This window comes from Gadus chalcogrammus, chromosome 15 (assembly GCF_026213295.1).
Source record: "Gadus chalcogrammus isolate NIFS_2021 chromosome 15, NIFS_Gcha_1.0, whole genome shotgun sequence".
In the NCBI taxonomy this organism is placed as follows: domain Eukaryota; kingdom Metazoa; phylum Chordata; class Actinopteri; order Gadiformes; family Gadidae; genus Gadus; species Gadus chalcogrammus.
The window spans coordinates 20,629,004-20,644,773 of NC_079426.1; the positions used below are offsets into that span (position 1 = coordinate 20,629,004).

At 44.4% G+C, this 15,770-nt stretch overlaps 1 protein-coding gene across 1 annotated transcript in view; it reads left to right on the forward strand.

Annotated features, from left to right (window-relative positions):
* LOC130404302 (attractin-like protein 1) overlaps positions 1 to 15,770 on the forward strand; it is a 226,272-nt gene that overhangs the window by 64,141 nt on the left and 146,361 nt on the right. The window contains exons 16-19 of the mRNA XM_056608961.1: positions 1,938 to 2,125; positions 3,350 to 3,563; positions 4,221 to 4,412; positions 11,734 to 11,985. Coding sequence (XP_056464936.1) covers positions 1,938 to 2,125; positions 3,350 to 3,563; positions 4,221 to 4,412; positions 11,734 to 11,985 — 846 coding nt within the window. The remainder of the gene's footprint in view (positions 1 to 1,937; positions 2,126 to 3,349; positions 3,564 to 4,220; positions 4,413 to 11,733; positions 11,986 to 15,770) is intronic.

Below are 15,770 nucleotides of genomic sequence, written 5' to 3' on the forward strand. Positions count from 1 at the left end.
TCGGTGAGTGGGAGCTGAGACCAGTCTGAGGACCATCCGCCTGGGCTACGTCGTTAAGCCTGACCCACTGACGGTCTGTTGGTTACACCCAGCTCCTAGCTTCTTCTAGCTGGAAACTCCAGCTCTGTTGTTGTTGTTGCTCTGGTTCGAACAGATGAAATGAACAGCCGCAGGTCTTCCGGTCGTTTTCTTGAGCCGGACTCACAGCAGGATTTCTGCTCCGGGACGATGTGCACTAAGGAGAATCGAAGCCTTGACAACTTTTTTTCTTTTTCCTCTCGGAGCGCTAATGCAATGTTTTGCCTAATGTGGATATAAATATATTAAGTATATTACATATTAAGATATAAATATGCAATATGCCCGGCTCAAGACTCTACTCTTCTACTAGGGCACTAGCTCGACCCACTCTTCATTTGGTGTTACCCCTTTATGGTCATTAATTTGAAAAGATCCCCCCACTTTAAATAGGTAAATAAGTAAACGTGTTTTTATTGCAGAGGGGGTCTTTTTCAATTTTTACTGCCAGCTCCCAAACATCTTTCCTCAGGCACCAACTCCTCACGCTCCTCCTCCTCCTCCTATATCAAGATGCTCTACCATCTAATAATAACTGCTGCTCATTGGTTAATATAGTCCACGTCCGATTTTCTCTGTTTTCTGGTGATCCGTCTTCAAGGATAATGCATTTATCCGTATGCTCTTGAATAGCGCTAGTGCTTCAGGGTAAATGATTTGAAACTTTGCACAATGTAAAAAAACACTTTTTTAGTTTTATGCTCAAAGCAGCGTGTATTATTGGAACTTAAGTGGGTCAAGTTTTAAGCCATCAAGCTGCGGTTATGACATCTGCTTTGTGGCTCGTCTGGTGTGCGACCTGCTTTGCACTGAAGCTCTGCCCTGACGGAGTCAGACTCGGACCAAGAGTTGACCCCAAAGACACGGATCTCCACACAGCACCTATGTTATATCGCAGTTTGTCTTCCACATGATAAATGATCCCAAAAGTGACCACTTTGGTTGAAGTCTGGAGCCCTGTATAGACTTTCAAGAACTAAAACGTGCCACGATTATGGATTTCTTCCTTTCAAATGCAATGAAGTGACTCTTATTTACAGTTTAACAAAATGGAGGCCGTTGGTGCGAGGTTCCCTTTTATGTTCATCCGAGGCATTGGAAACATCACTACTTCCAGATCACGGTGCTTTGGCCTTTTCTCTAGACACCATGTTATGAGCAATCATGCTAAACGGTCCGGTGTGTTTATCTCTGCAGCTAGACAAAGACTGCACCCTAATCCAACTGTTTATCCTTGTTTAACTCTCCCTCCTCCCCGCGGTCCATTCTGCTCCACCTTCTCTTCCCTCCAATTCTCTCCATTCGCTCAGACCCATTTCACCACCTCGTGTTTAACTTCTGAAGTGAGAGAGAGAGAGTGAGAGAGTAGGAGTGTGTTTTCTTTCTACTGTGATGAAGATGCTGGTTATTGAAGCCATTATATAGGCAATTGCTCCCAGGGTCTAAAGTAAACAATGTCACAGAGGGCGAGGCGGCCAAGCCTTCCTTTTATCCTGACTAGTAAAAGGGCCTCTGCTTTAGCCTCCAATCAGGGGCCCGTACTGTGGTCCTAAAGAAGGAGACCACTCTGTGTAATTGTCTCTTGTTTATCTATATATGTATTTGCACAGGCCCACTCCTCACACCTGGCTCTCATTTCACAGTCAATTTTTATAATATTGACCCACCTGTGAAATATTCCTTTGGAGGCACAATAACAAGCCAAAGTGTCATGGGCATCTTCTGAATTCTATCATTTCAATTATTATTTTAGGAGGAATTGAAGTCCGTGGGAATGGGATTTCCAATCTCGATCATCACCTGCTGTATGCAGGCCTTGCCAGATCCTGGACCTAAATTTTCTCCATGTCCATGTGCAGGTCAGCTCTGCGGGGAGGACTGGCAGCACATCGGGGAGGTCTGTCTGAGGATCAACTCGAGCAGGGACAGCTACGACAATGCCCAGCACTACTGTAAGAACCTGGGTGGAAACATTGCCTCTCTGATCACAGAGAAACAGGTGGACTTTGTCCTGGAGGAACTGCACAAATATCATCTGCAGGGCAAGGTAGGGGCCAGTCTCGCATTCAAGCACACACGCACACTTACACACACACACACACACTTACACACACACACACACACACACACGCACGCACGCACGCACGCACGCACGCACGCACGCACGCACGCACGCACGCACGCACGCACGCACGCACGCACGCACGCACGCACGCACGCACACACACACACACACACACACACACACACACACACACACACACACACACACACACACACACACACACACACACACACACACACACACACACACACACACACACACACACACGCGCGCACAGCAACACAGCAACACGCAGGATTGTCTCGAATCTCAGAAAGTATGTGCTTGTAGTAACAGGTATGTTTTTGTAGTATGCAGTTATCTCTTAACTGCTCTCTTAACTGGTCTCGTTTTTATTTTCCTATTGCAGTTCCTCCCATAGTTGCATGTTAACATTTGGGTGGATTTAGTGTCTTTTTTTTCCTCCACCACTCCCTGACTGCATCAGCTCATACAGGAAGGCTTCTTTAAAACACACCATGCCTTAGAGTTTGAGTGGGGCAAAAACACCCATCGATATGTTTTTTTTGTTGATGAAATATGGAAAGGCTTATTAATTTGCGGATTGAAGTGTTAATATACAGCATGACATGGCAGTCTTAAGTGAAATATTGAATTTATCAGAGCTTGGTCATTGCATTTCTCGGCACAAGCCCGATAAAATGAATCTCAGACAGCCGTGGTCCGTTCTCGGCCCGTATGAGTTACGGGGGCCTGCAGACACCGGGGGCCGTTGATTTGACACCTGCGAGCCAAGTACGTCAAGAGTTGACAAAAATGTCTCAATCAATAATCACGTCTGGATAGTTTCGGTTAATTCGCTTTACTCTTGATTTATTTGACTAGTTTGGAATGAAACAAACACAAGCACACACACCCACGCACACATGTCTTTTGACTGCATGCAATGCAATCAGTATTACGAGCCAATATTTTACTCAATTCAATTGAATGATTATTGAATTTCTCTCTCTCCATCCCACCCTGTCACGTTGTGTCTGGTTGAGCAATTGTACGGGTGTTTTGAAGAAAGTGTTTTTTGCACACACTTCTGCGTGATGCTTTTGTACTGCAATGAAGCTTTTGGATTATTAACAAAAATACAATTTCAGTGAAAGTAAATCTCTGCGCACGCACGCACAAACACGTGTGTCTGCCCCCCTGAAGACGCTGTCCCCCTGGGTGGGCCTGAGGAAGATCAACGTGTCGTACTGGGGCTGGGAGGACTCAACCGCCTTCACCAACACCAGCCTGCGCTGGCTCCCCAGGGAGCCCAGCGACTCGGGCTTCTGCGCCTCCCTGGAGCGGGCGCACGCCGCCGGCCTCAAGGCCAACCCCTGCACCGCGCCCACCGACGGCCTCATCTGCGAGAAGCCCGCCCGTGAGTCTGGGGGCCAAGGAGGACAGACATGCATTGTGTGTGTGTGTGTGTGTGTGTGTGTGTGTGTGTGTGTGTGTGTGTGTGTGTGTGTGTGTGTGTGTGTGTGTGTGTGTGTGTGTGTGTGTGTGTGTGTGTTAGTGTGTGTGTGTGTGTTTGTGTGTGTGTGTGTGTGTGTGGGTGTGGCGGGAATCTATAGTACTGGTTCCGTATCAAACCAGACCAATATGTCGTTCTGTAAAATCCGCTAAAATGCAAAAGAAAAATTGGATCTTGAATTGGAGAAAGAGAAGCAGTAACTGTGTCTCACACTTCAATTCCCCCTCTTAACACTCCTGCAATGCAGTGAACCCCTAAGAAATACCGTTTGACTCCAGATCTTATATGATCTTTTGCCAATATAAACAGGGGTAAAGTGGAACCCTGGAGCCTGATTAATGTCCACTGTAAGAGAAAACAGCTTCAAACACATGTTGAGGAAAATCATTGTCTGCAAAATCGACCCCGTTTTCATGTTGAGATCCTGCAAAAGTTGGAGCATTGATGTCATGATGTTTTCCCCTCTCTCTCTCTCTCTCTCTCTCTCTCTCTCTCTCTCTCTCTCTCTCTCTCTCTCTCTCTCTCTCTCTCTCTCTCTCTCTCTCTCACCCCCCCCCCCAGTGATTGCCCAGAGCCTGAGGTCGCGGTCCTGCCGGACGCCGTGCGCCCGCCGCTCCAGCTGTGCTAACTGCACCAGCCAGGGCATGGAGTGCATGTGGTGCAGCAGCACGCAGCGCTGCGTGGACTCCAGTGCCTACGTGGTGTCCTTCCCCTACGGACAGTGTTTGGAGTGGCAGACCCAGGACTGCGCTGGTGAGACACAGACACCACAAACTGATCCACTCATGAGTCTTTCCCTCACTGACTCACCTCTGACCAAAGCCTTAGCCAAAACTAAACATAGGCCACAAAATGGCCACACAAACTATGCATGTGAAAAAAATACAAAATAGAGGGAACTCAATTGATTTTATTAACCTAGTCAGAAGCATTTTGGCTTTAGCCAGTCAGTTTTTGTTGTGTTATTTATAGCTTTGATTTGGTGGCAGAATATCGTTTTATTCCACTTCGCAAACTGCTACACACACAATCCGTTGCTCAAAAAGATAGTTTTCCCAACTCTGATGTATAATCTGGCTAAATATGTAGAGGGCAACTAGCAGAGCATGTGGACCAATAGCTGGACCTCTGCCATTTCATCCATTTGGAGAAGCTATGGAGACAGCATGAGATCCAGAATGGAGGCCGTTTATTTAGTAGGCCATTCTGGATTAGTATTTACGGTAACATTGGTCAAATGATTTTCAAAGAAGAACGATTATTATTGGAAGATAATCCTAGTGGGCAAAGATTGCATTATTTGACAGCACATTTCTGGTTAATAATTAACCTCAGGTTGGACAAGAATCGTTCAATTAGTACATAAAAAAATCTATATATATATTCATCGCACATCACAAAGTTATTGATGAATACCATTGCATTCATGTTGAGGCTTTGATGCATCCAGAATGAAACATACACATAAAACAAATTGAATAGATGTTTAATCAAAAGTCCCAATCTATACCCATTTATGATTTGCTAGTTGATAAACAATGTCATTGGAGCAGATCAAACAGGGTTGGGGTCATGAGCCTTCTGCAGAGGCAGGTCAGAAAAATATCCGGCTAGGGGTGCTCAGGCTGTGCCAGGTAGATAGTATGCACACCTAAAGCTAAACACAGAGGTAAACGCAATCACGGCGTCGACAAGGGCTCCATTTGATGTCCCCTCAAGTCACTTTTCGTTTGCAACCATTCACCGTGAAATAGCACTTAAATCTGTCTAAACACACTTAGCCCACACTCACTTAATTTAGTCACCACTCCAAAGGGATGTCTGCATGTTGGCGACAGCATTTGTGAAGCAGGGGACGTTAATGAAGGCGACACTATGGGGATGGCTATTGTGTCGACTGTGTAATTAGATGACAAACTCGTGTGAGTGGAGTTAACTGAGCAGCCAATGCATGCTGGCAGGAAAGGCCTCCCAGTCCGTGAGCTGAAAAAGAACAGAGTCCCAGAGTATTCTGGGAAAGTAAACGAGCGCTCAGAAGATTCCTAAAAACAAAAATAATTGTGGCACCAAATCAAAAGATCTATGTGTATTGCCAAAGATGAGGCGTAAGCCAGAGTCCTCATCAAGTGTTACATGCAGAATGGCAGGGCACAGTAGCACAAGTGAGAAAGACCGGATTGGATTTCCAATCTGCTACTGTCATACCATCATAGTACGTTTTTCTCCTTAAACAATGTATAGCTTGGATATGTAAAGGATAAAGGAAAGAGCTGTCCGATTGGAGATTTATTTGGTGTTCCAGTGTATATTTTGGACAGGATAAGGCTGTGCCCCATCACTCTTGTTGGTAGGAGGGTTTTCACCTCATCGGCCCCTTGTTGTTATTCTACCTGCTATTCAGACTAGCCCTAATGGTAGTCCTACCACAAGCTATGTCACATTGAAGTTTGTTTTTGGTCCATAAACTTTGCATTACAATCTAGCAGACTTTGCTGTATTCTCAGTCTGAAACAGTCCCCAAACCCGACCTAACAAGCAACCTGCACGTTGCTCTTCAAACACTTTGGAAATTATGTAATGAACATTGGACAGACCTGGTCCTCTCTGGATACAGATTGTAGAGAAACACACTTGATATGTATAATTATATCATATATTATATCTATTATAATATTTTGCTTACAAATACATCATGCTCTCTGAATTCTTTGGCAACTTTATACTTTCTTATATTTAATTTAGTTTACTCGGATATTATCATATTCAGTGCTTAAAGGGGACTTATCATGCTTTTTCGACTTTTAAGACCTATAAAAGTTGTTACAATGATTGATAGTCATGTTTAACCATACTTAAGTGTAAAATAATGACGTACATGCATTTCGACGTATTCCCTGCTTGCTGACAGTCTGGGGTGGCTGTGCAGAGCGCTAAACACTCGGGACAACATTTGCGATTCACTTGTTCACACTTCCGGGAAATCATCTACGTAGAGGCACTCCTGCCGCGCCCCCATATGCCTGGTCAAATCTGCCCGCGCGTGCGCTTCAAGGAAGGTAACCAATCACAACGGAGTTGGGTTGGCAGGAGGGGGGTGAGGGGGCGGAGAAGGACGAAACCGAGCGTTGACAGAGAATGCTGTAAGCGCCCAGATGAGAGGAAGAGTTTCCCGAAAATCAACATCGTTTTTTGTGGATGGTTAAACATGACTATCAATCATAATAACAACGTTTATAGGTCATAAAAGTCGAAAAAGCATAATAGGTCCCCTTTAAACATGAAAATTAACTTCCTATTGTGATTAAAGAAACATACCTATTTTGGAAAGTCTCCTGCTATTTAAAAAAAGCCAAAGGTTTGCATCTTGTCACAAAACATTATATAGCTTCCTCTTTGCTTAAAGACATTATTTTTGATTTGCTAATTGTTATTCCATTTATGTGCCAATTGCCTGTGAGTGCAGACGGCTTCTCAGCCTATTGGTGCCATTCCAAGATTGTTTTTCTCTCCTTCCTGTTTTTACCTTCGGCGCTTACTTAATAGAAGCCATACTCTGATCCTTCTGTTGTGTTATTTATAGCGTAGATTTTGGAAGCTCAATATGTGTAGGAGGCCATCATTGTTTTTCTTCTTGTGCTTCTCAAACTTCGACACACAAGGTACGATGTGAGGATATGTGAGAATATGCTAGCACTGTGTTGCTCTGAAAGGTTTTTTCTATTCGGTTAGCCTTTGTATTACTTTGCCATCTTCACTTTGCGGTTTGAACATTAAACGTGGGGCTGTTTTGGAAACAAAAACAACTTTGGCATGCACTTTAGACTGTAGCTGATACTCACCGAGACCTCGGGTCTGGCAGGTCTGATGAAAAGCTGGGATCCACAGCCTGAATCAGTGCCCTAATGGTATCTGTTTAAATATATTATTCTACTGCCCCCAGTTGTTGTAAGGTTCAGCACGCAACACACTTTTGAACTAATCAAGACTTGAATGTGAAACCAAACTTTACCCGAGCCTGCAATGCTCTCCTGTACTCTCTCCTGCTGCGCATAGTCAACATGTTCAGAAAAAATATGAAGACACCTTTCCTTTTCTAATCAGCAGCATTTCATCAGGAACCATTTTAAGTAATCTTTGTGAAAAATAAATTAAATCACATATCTAAGGGTTTACGTTTGAGTGTGGCCACGGATGTTGCATATCCGATGACAAAAAGTTGTTGATTCTGATTCAAACACCATTGGCAACCTGAATCCAAGTTTCTGGAGGGATTTCAATGGTTTAAATTTAAAAACCTCCCAATGCCCTGAAATTGGCTGCCAGTAGGTCATATCTAGAAGCTATAATGTAAGGAGTAACTTGTTAGAATGCCATAGTGTGAGGATATCAGTTCTGTGAGAATGTCTGTTCTGTGAGATGATCTGTTCTGTGAGGAAATCTGTTCTGTGAGGAACTCTGTTCCGTGAGGAAAACTGTTCTGTGTGCTCTGTTCTGTGAGCATATCTGTTCTTTGGTTCTATTATAACACAGTCCATCTTGCCTGTCAATCACATGTTTGCAGAGGGCATTGACGTAGCTCCACCACTGGTTGTTCAATGTAACACTTCTCATTGGCCACCACAGGTGTATAAATACAGCACCTGGTCTATTCTGTGTTTAAACTCATTCATTAGATTTAATTTGCAGAACATTTATAAATCAGTGACAAAACACTTGCGCGCAAGGACGCCAGGAATACAGGACTGTTCCGGCCTGGGTAAGGTGTGGATACAAGTATGGAAAGACGAGGCAACAGGCAGCGACGAGTTTGTAAAAACAAGACTTTCCGCAAAAAGTCTCAAAGACACTTTTCTTAATAGACACAACTTTGGAACCACGGTCCGGCAAAATACAACACGACAAATCTTTGTGAAGATACAGCAGGGAGTGCATGGTTCAGATGGAATAAATAGGTACGACAACATATGCACAGGTGCGGATGATTAGTCCATGATTGTTCGGTGTCCGGTGAGGACACCAGCGTGCGTGGTTAAGATAGAGCAATTAGAGGTCGCTGCGCAAAACGGGACCTCTTTGGGTCGTCGATCGATCCAAGTGTCACAATACTCGGTTGCTCGATCATTGATGACATTTCATTTCGTCAACAGGCTGCTTTCCAATTCGTCAGGCAACTGGCCAGCAAAGAACTTTTTTTCTCTGTGTCGTGGATGAAATGTGAAATCAGCTTTGAACTCATGACGTGTTCACCACTCCTGTGGGAAATCTAGGCCTAGAAAGATGTCTGCTGCTGGAACAGCCTTCAAGTTCTGTTGTGTGATAAGGGGACGTATCCAGCTGAATCTCTGTATAGAGTCAGGCAGGGGAGCTGAGAGCCATGTACACAGTACACACCTCTCCTACCTCACTTCTCTCCCTCCCTTTTGTTATTACTTACTCTTTACCCTCCTCTCTGTGCTGTCTTGGCCTAAAATGTAACTCATGCATAGATGTGGTTTTTATTCAGTCAAATGGAGTCCGGTTAAAGAACATTTGAGCATTTGAGTTGTTTTCATATGCAATTTGTTTTGTTTTCCTCATTCAGAGGGCAAACACTGTAATCTACAAGTTGATGTTGCTGACTTCTGAGAGCTATGGTTTCAATTGCCGTTTAATCGCTGAACATCTACTGGCTTGGTTTTCGAGTGTACTACTCTACTGCAATGCCATGGAAACATTGTGTCACGGGAGAAGAATAAAGAGGAAGCAGGGAGGGAAATAAGTTGAGGTGGGAAGACAGCCTTGAAGTGAACAGCACATTCAGGGATAAGGCCAAAGCAGGGATTCATATTTTGAGGAGTGGAGAGTATTTGAAACGAAGAGAAAGAGTAAAGGTTTGAGGTGATAAAAACAGGCAAAATAATCAGAGCATATGACTGATGAATAAATAATAAAACACACACAACCATACACACACAAACACACACACCCACAACCACACACACACACACACACACACACACACACACACACACACACACACACACACACACACACACACACACACACACACACACACACACACACACACACACACACACACACACACACACGTTTGGATCACAACTAGCTAGCAGGGATAGAGAGAATGAAAGCTAGCTCACACGTTCACCAAGCCAGTGTTATGGAAATGAGTTTCAAAAGAGAAACAGCTTCTGGCAAAAACAAATGCGACACTGACTAGGAGGCCACATTTCCTCTCCCACAGCCCAAAAAAAACCTGTCCTTCTTACTTTTGGGTTTTGGCAGTGTGGGCCGTGTGCCACACCAAGAAGAGTCGGTTACCTTCCATGTCCCTCTCTTTGAATTACGCTTTAGACACCAACGTCTATAGACATTGAGAGAATTAACGATGAGAAGCAGGGAGCAAAATACACTCTGGGAAACAGTAACAATACTGTTACTTAAAGCTTGTAAGCTTTCAACTAAAGGGATCATTCTCTGAACTGTAAGCTTCTGGATTTTGTGTTAACTTTCATAAGAAGAAAATACCATATTACAAAAACAAATCAAAAACATTATTGATTTGAACCAGGAAACAAATTTTGAATGTCAAATGTAAAATACAAATGTGTCTCCCAAAGCTTGGGGGATGTGTTGAAGGCTAACAGCATACCTACCTCACATGGTGTTGAATGTGTTATTTATTAGAATAACCATAGCAATCCAGAAACTAATTATTATTATCCATACAACCAGATGAACACGAACATGCCCTACACCTGTAACCAGAGTGAACAGAGCATTGCGGAAAGCCGGTTTTGGTTATTCCTGAACCTGTACCAAATTGGAGTTGGCGCAATCACCATTCTCCGATTTTTTTTTCACTCACACTTTCGTTCTGAGTTCAAAGAAATAATGCTATCATGATCGTGATGGATATGATAATATCCACCATAAAAATGTCATACGATGATGGATATGATCAGCATATGAAATGCAGTTGGTGTTGCAACGAATTGCTGATTTAATCTATAACGATATTTAGTGGAACAAAAAAAATTCTGATATATAAGGAACAGCTTGGATTTCAGGGGAATGTTCATCCTGAGCCCTTATTAGGCCCCGTCCACACGAAGCCGAAACGGGCGAAACCGTTCCGATTTCGATCTATCCGGTTTCGGAGTATCTCCGTAAAGACGGAGTCAAGCGAAACCGGGTAGATCTGTAGAAACGCTGTAGTACACATGCCAGGCCCATAAGGGGCGCTGCTTCTGCTACAGAAATCCAGAAGAAAATTAAATAAGAAGAGGCGAGCATGCGCATAAAGGCTGCCCCCCGAACCACTAACAACACAAACAAACAGTCAGTCAACAGTCTCAATAAATAATGGCTTAGCAACCCAACAAGGGACATGATCTGCTGCAGAACAATTACAAGCCTGTAGTCCGCCATCATCTTTGTTGTTGCGAGTTCTGTGACTCCCCGGGCTTAACAGTCATTGGCTAGAGGGTCGAGGGGTGGGGCGATGACGTCATTGTTTACGGTTTCAGTCGGTTTCAGGCGTCCACACGAATCTAAAACGAAACCGGGTAGATTTGAAACCACCTCCGAGGGTGGTTTCAGAAGTATACGGTGTCGGTCAGCGGATTCACCGGCCTCGTGTGGACGGAAGGCCGAACCGTACAAGACCTTTGTGGTTTCGCCATGAAATCGGCTTTGTGTGGACGGGGCCTTAGTTTCTGACCCTGATGAATGTGTAAAAAGCAATTCCGGATCAAATAGAAGTGGGCTGAACTCTGCTATCTAGCTTTTACCTTGTGGTAGGTGCATTAAACACAATCTAATAACGCACACAACATATGCTAATCCATGTTGACAATCAATTGATGACGATCAATTGGAAAACAATTATTAATTGACTGGCAGCCAATTTATATGGATTAATCCAATGACTCTATATAGCTATGACTATCCCCCCATTTTCTTTTTGTCGGAGTGTCTTATGGTTTACAACTTAATGCTCTGAAGGTCACCTGTCCAGACCAACTGTAAAACCCTTGTGTATCCCTGTTTCATTTTTCTCTGTGACCTCCAGCCCAGAACTGCTCGGGCCTGCGGACTTGCGGGGACTGCCTGGGTCAGGTGGAGTGTGGCTGGTGCCGTGACCCCAGCGACACAGGCCGGGGCGTCTGCATGGAGGGCTCGTATCGCGGGCCCCTGAAGCAGCTCACCCGGGCCGGGCCCCGCGACCGAGACAAGGAGCGTCCCGGGGACCGGGGCATGGTGCTGGACCAGACCATGTGCGCAGCGGACAGGGGGTTCAGCTGGTCATTCATCCAGTGTCCCGGTGAGCAGGCTGCCTCACTACTGCTATCATACCATAGCACCCTCATACCACTCTCATACCACCCTGATACCATACCACCCTCATACCACTCCCATACCACTATCATACCATACCACTCTCATACCACTCTGATACCATACCACTCTGATACCATACCACTATCATACCATACCACTCTCATACCACTCTGATACCATACCACTCTGATACCATACCACTATCATACCATACCACTCTCATACCACTCTGATACCATACCACTCTCATACCATAGCACCCTCATACCACTCTCATACCACTCTGATACCATACCACTCTCATACCACCCTGATACCATACCACTATCATACCACTCTGATACCATACCACTCTCATACCATACCACTCTCATACCACTCTCATACCACTCTCATACCATACCACTCTCATACCACTCTCATACCATACCACCCTCATACCACTCTCATACCACTCTCATACCATAGCACCCTCATACCACTCTCATACCACTCTGATACCATACCACTCTCATACCACCCTGATACCATACCACTATCATACCATACCACTCTCATACCACCCTCATACCACTCTGATACCACTATCATACCATACCACTCTCATACCACCCTGATACCATACCACTCTCATACCACTCTGATACCATACCACTATCATACCATACCACTCTCATACCATACCACTCTCATACCACTATCATACCATGCAGCTCTCATATCACTCTGATACCATACCACTCTCATACCACTCTCATACCATACCACTCTCATACCACTCTGATACCATACCACTCTCATATCACTCTGATACCATACCACTATCATACCATACCACTCTCATACCACTCTGATACCATACCACTATCATACCATACCACTCTCATACCACTCTGATACCATACCACTCTCATACCACTCTGATACCATACCACTATCATACCATACCACTCTCATACCACTCTGATACCATACCACTCTCATACCACTCTGATACCATACCACTCTCATACCACTATCATACCATACCACTCTCATACCACCCTGATACCATACCACTCTCATACCACTATCATACCATACCACTCTCATACCACTCTGATACCATACCACTCTCATACCACTCTGATACCATACCACTCTCATACCACTCTGATACCATACCACTCTCATACCACTCTGATACCATACCACTCTCATACCACTCTGATACCATACCACTATCATACCAAACCACTATCATACCATACCACTATCATACCACTCTGATACCATACCACTCTCATACCACTCTGATACCACTCTGATACCATACCACTCTCATACCATACCACTCTCATACCACTCTGATACCATACCACTCTGATACCATACCACTCTCATACCACTCTGATACCATACCACTATCATACGATACCACTCTCATACCGTACCCCTCTCATACCACTCTGATACCATACCACTCTCATACCACTCTCATACCAATTTAATACCATACCACTCTCATACCGTATCACTCTCATACGTACCACTATCATACCGTACCACTCTCATACCACTATCATTCTGTACCACTATCATACTGTACCACTCTCATACCACTATCATACTGTACCACTCTCATACCGTACCACTCTTATACCGTACCCCTCTCATACCGTACCACTCTCATACCGTACCACTCTCATACCATACCACTCTCACATCATACCACTATCATGCCGTACCACTCTCATACCACTCTCATACCGTACCACTCTCTTATCGTACTACTCTCATACCATACCACTCTCATACCGTCCCACTCTCATATCAAACCACTCTCATACCACTCTCATACCATACCACTCTCATACCACTCTCTTACCACTCTCATATCATACCACTCTCATACCGTAACACTCTCATACCATCCTCTCACCACTCTCATACCACTCTCTTACCGTACCACTCCCGTAACACTCTCATACCAAACCACTCTCATGCCAAACCACTCTCATACCACCACTCTCATATCAAACCACTATCATACCAAACAAACATACAAAACCGTACCCCTCTCATACCATTCTGATACCATAGCACTCTCATACGACTTTGATACCATATCACTCTCATACCACTCTGATACAATCCCACTCTCATACCACTCTCATACCGTACCACTCTCATACCGTACCACTCTCATACGTACCACTCTCATACCATACCACTCTCATACCACTCTGATACAATCCCACTCTCATACCACTCTCATACCGTACCACTCTCATACCGTACCACTCTCATATGTACCACTCTCATACCATACCACTCTCATACCACTCTGATACCATACCATTCTCATACCGTACCACTCTCATACGTACCACTCTCATACCACTCATACCGTACCACTCTCATACCTTACCACTCTCATACCACTCTCATACCACTCTCATACCACTCTCATACCTTACCACTCTCATACCACTATCATACCGTACCACTCTCATACCACTCTCATACTGTACCACTCTCATACCACTATCATACCGTACCACTCTCATACTGTACAACTCTCATACCGTACCACTCTCATACCATACCACTTTCATACCACTCTGATACCATACCATTCTCATACCGTACCACTCTCATACGTACCACTCTCATACCATACCACTCTCATACCACTCATACCGTACCACTCTCATACCTTACCACTCTCATACCACTCTCATACCACTCTCATACCACTCTCATACCTTACCACTCTCATACCACTATCATACCGTACCACTCTCATACCACTCTCATACTGTACCACTCTCATACCACTATCATACCGTACCACTCTCATACTGTACAACTCTCATACCGTACCCCTCTCATACGTACCACTTTCATACCGTACCCGTCTCATTAGGAGGAGTTTAAAGTAAGTTAAAAGCAGATAATACCCAGTTAAAGTAAATATGCATAGTAATGTTTTTTAATGGGCTACATTGATGTTATTATCATACACGTATACATTTTCAAGTCTGTAATTTGAAACATCGGAAACCTGCTTGCTTAATCAGCTCAAAAACACAATATATTTAAGCAATAGATCACGACAGACTGTGGTATGTGCTCATTATACCACTGTTAAGGGGCGTTGTCCGGCCCCGACGCGCAGCGGAGGGCCGGCGATCCCCTTCACAGTGGTATAATGATCACATACCACTGACTGAAGTGATCTATTGCTTTTATACAACGGTTACTATTATGGCGAAACGAAAGTCATAGACACACTACATTTAAAAAGAAACCAAGAAAGTCAAAGTAGCCGTTTTATTAAAGAATACAAAAAAGTAGTCCATCATGGCTGCCTTCAAAATGCACGACGGTCGCTATGCAACACACTTTAGCGTCCCTCCGAGAGAACGGTTGTAACGGTTTCAACTTCAAGGCGCGGAGTGATACTTTCACAAAATGATCGGGCGTCATAGCAGTTATGTATACGCTCATTATACAACAGTTAGGAACCAATCAGATCGCTGGATTTAGCCCCCCCGTTGTATAAATGCACTTATACTTTCTTCCACACACACACACACACACACACACACACACACACACACACACACACACACACACACACACACACACACACACACACACACACACACACCTACACACACCTACACACACACACACACACACACACACACACACACACACCTACACACACACCTACACACACACCTACACACACACACACACACACACACACACACACACACA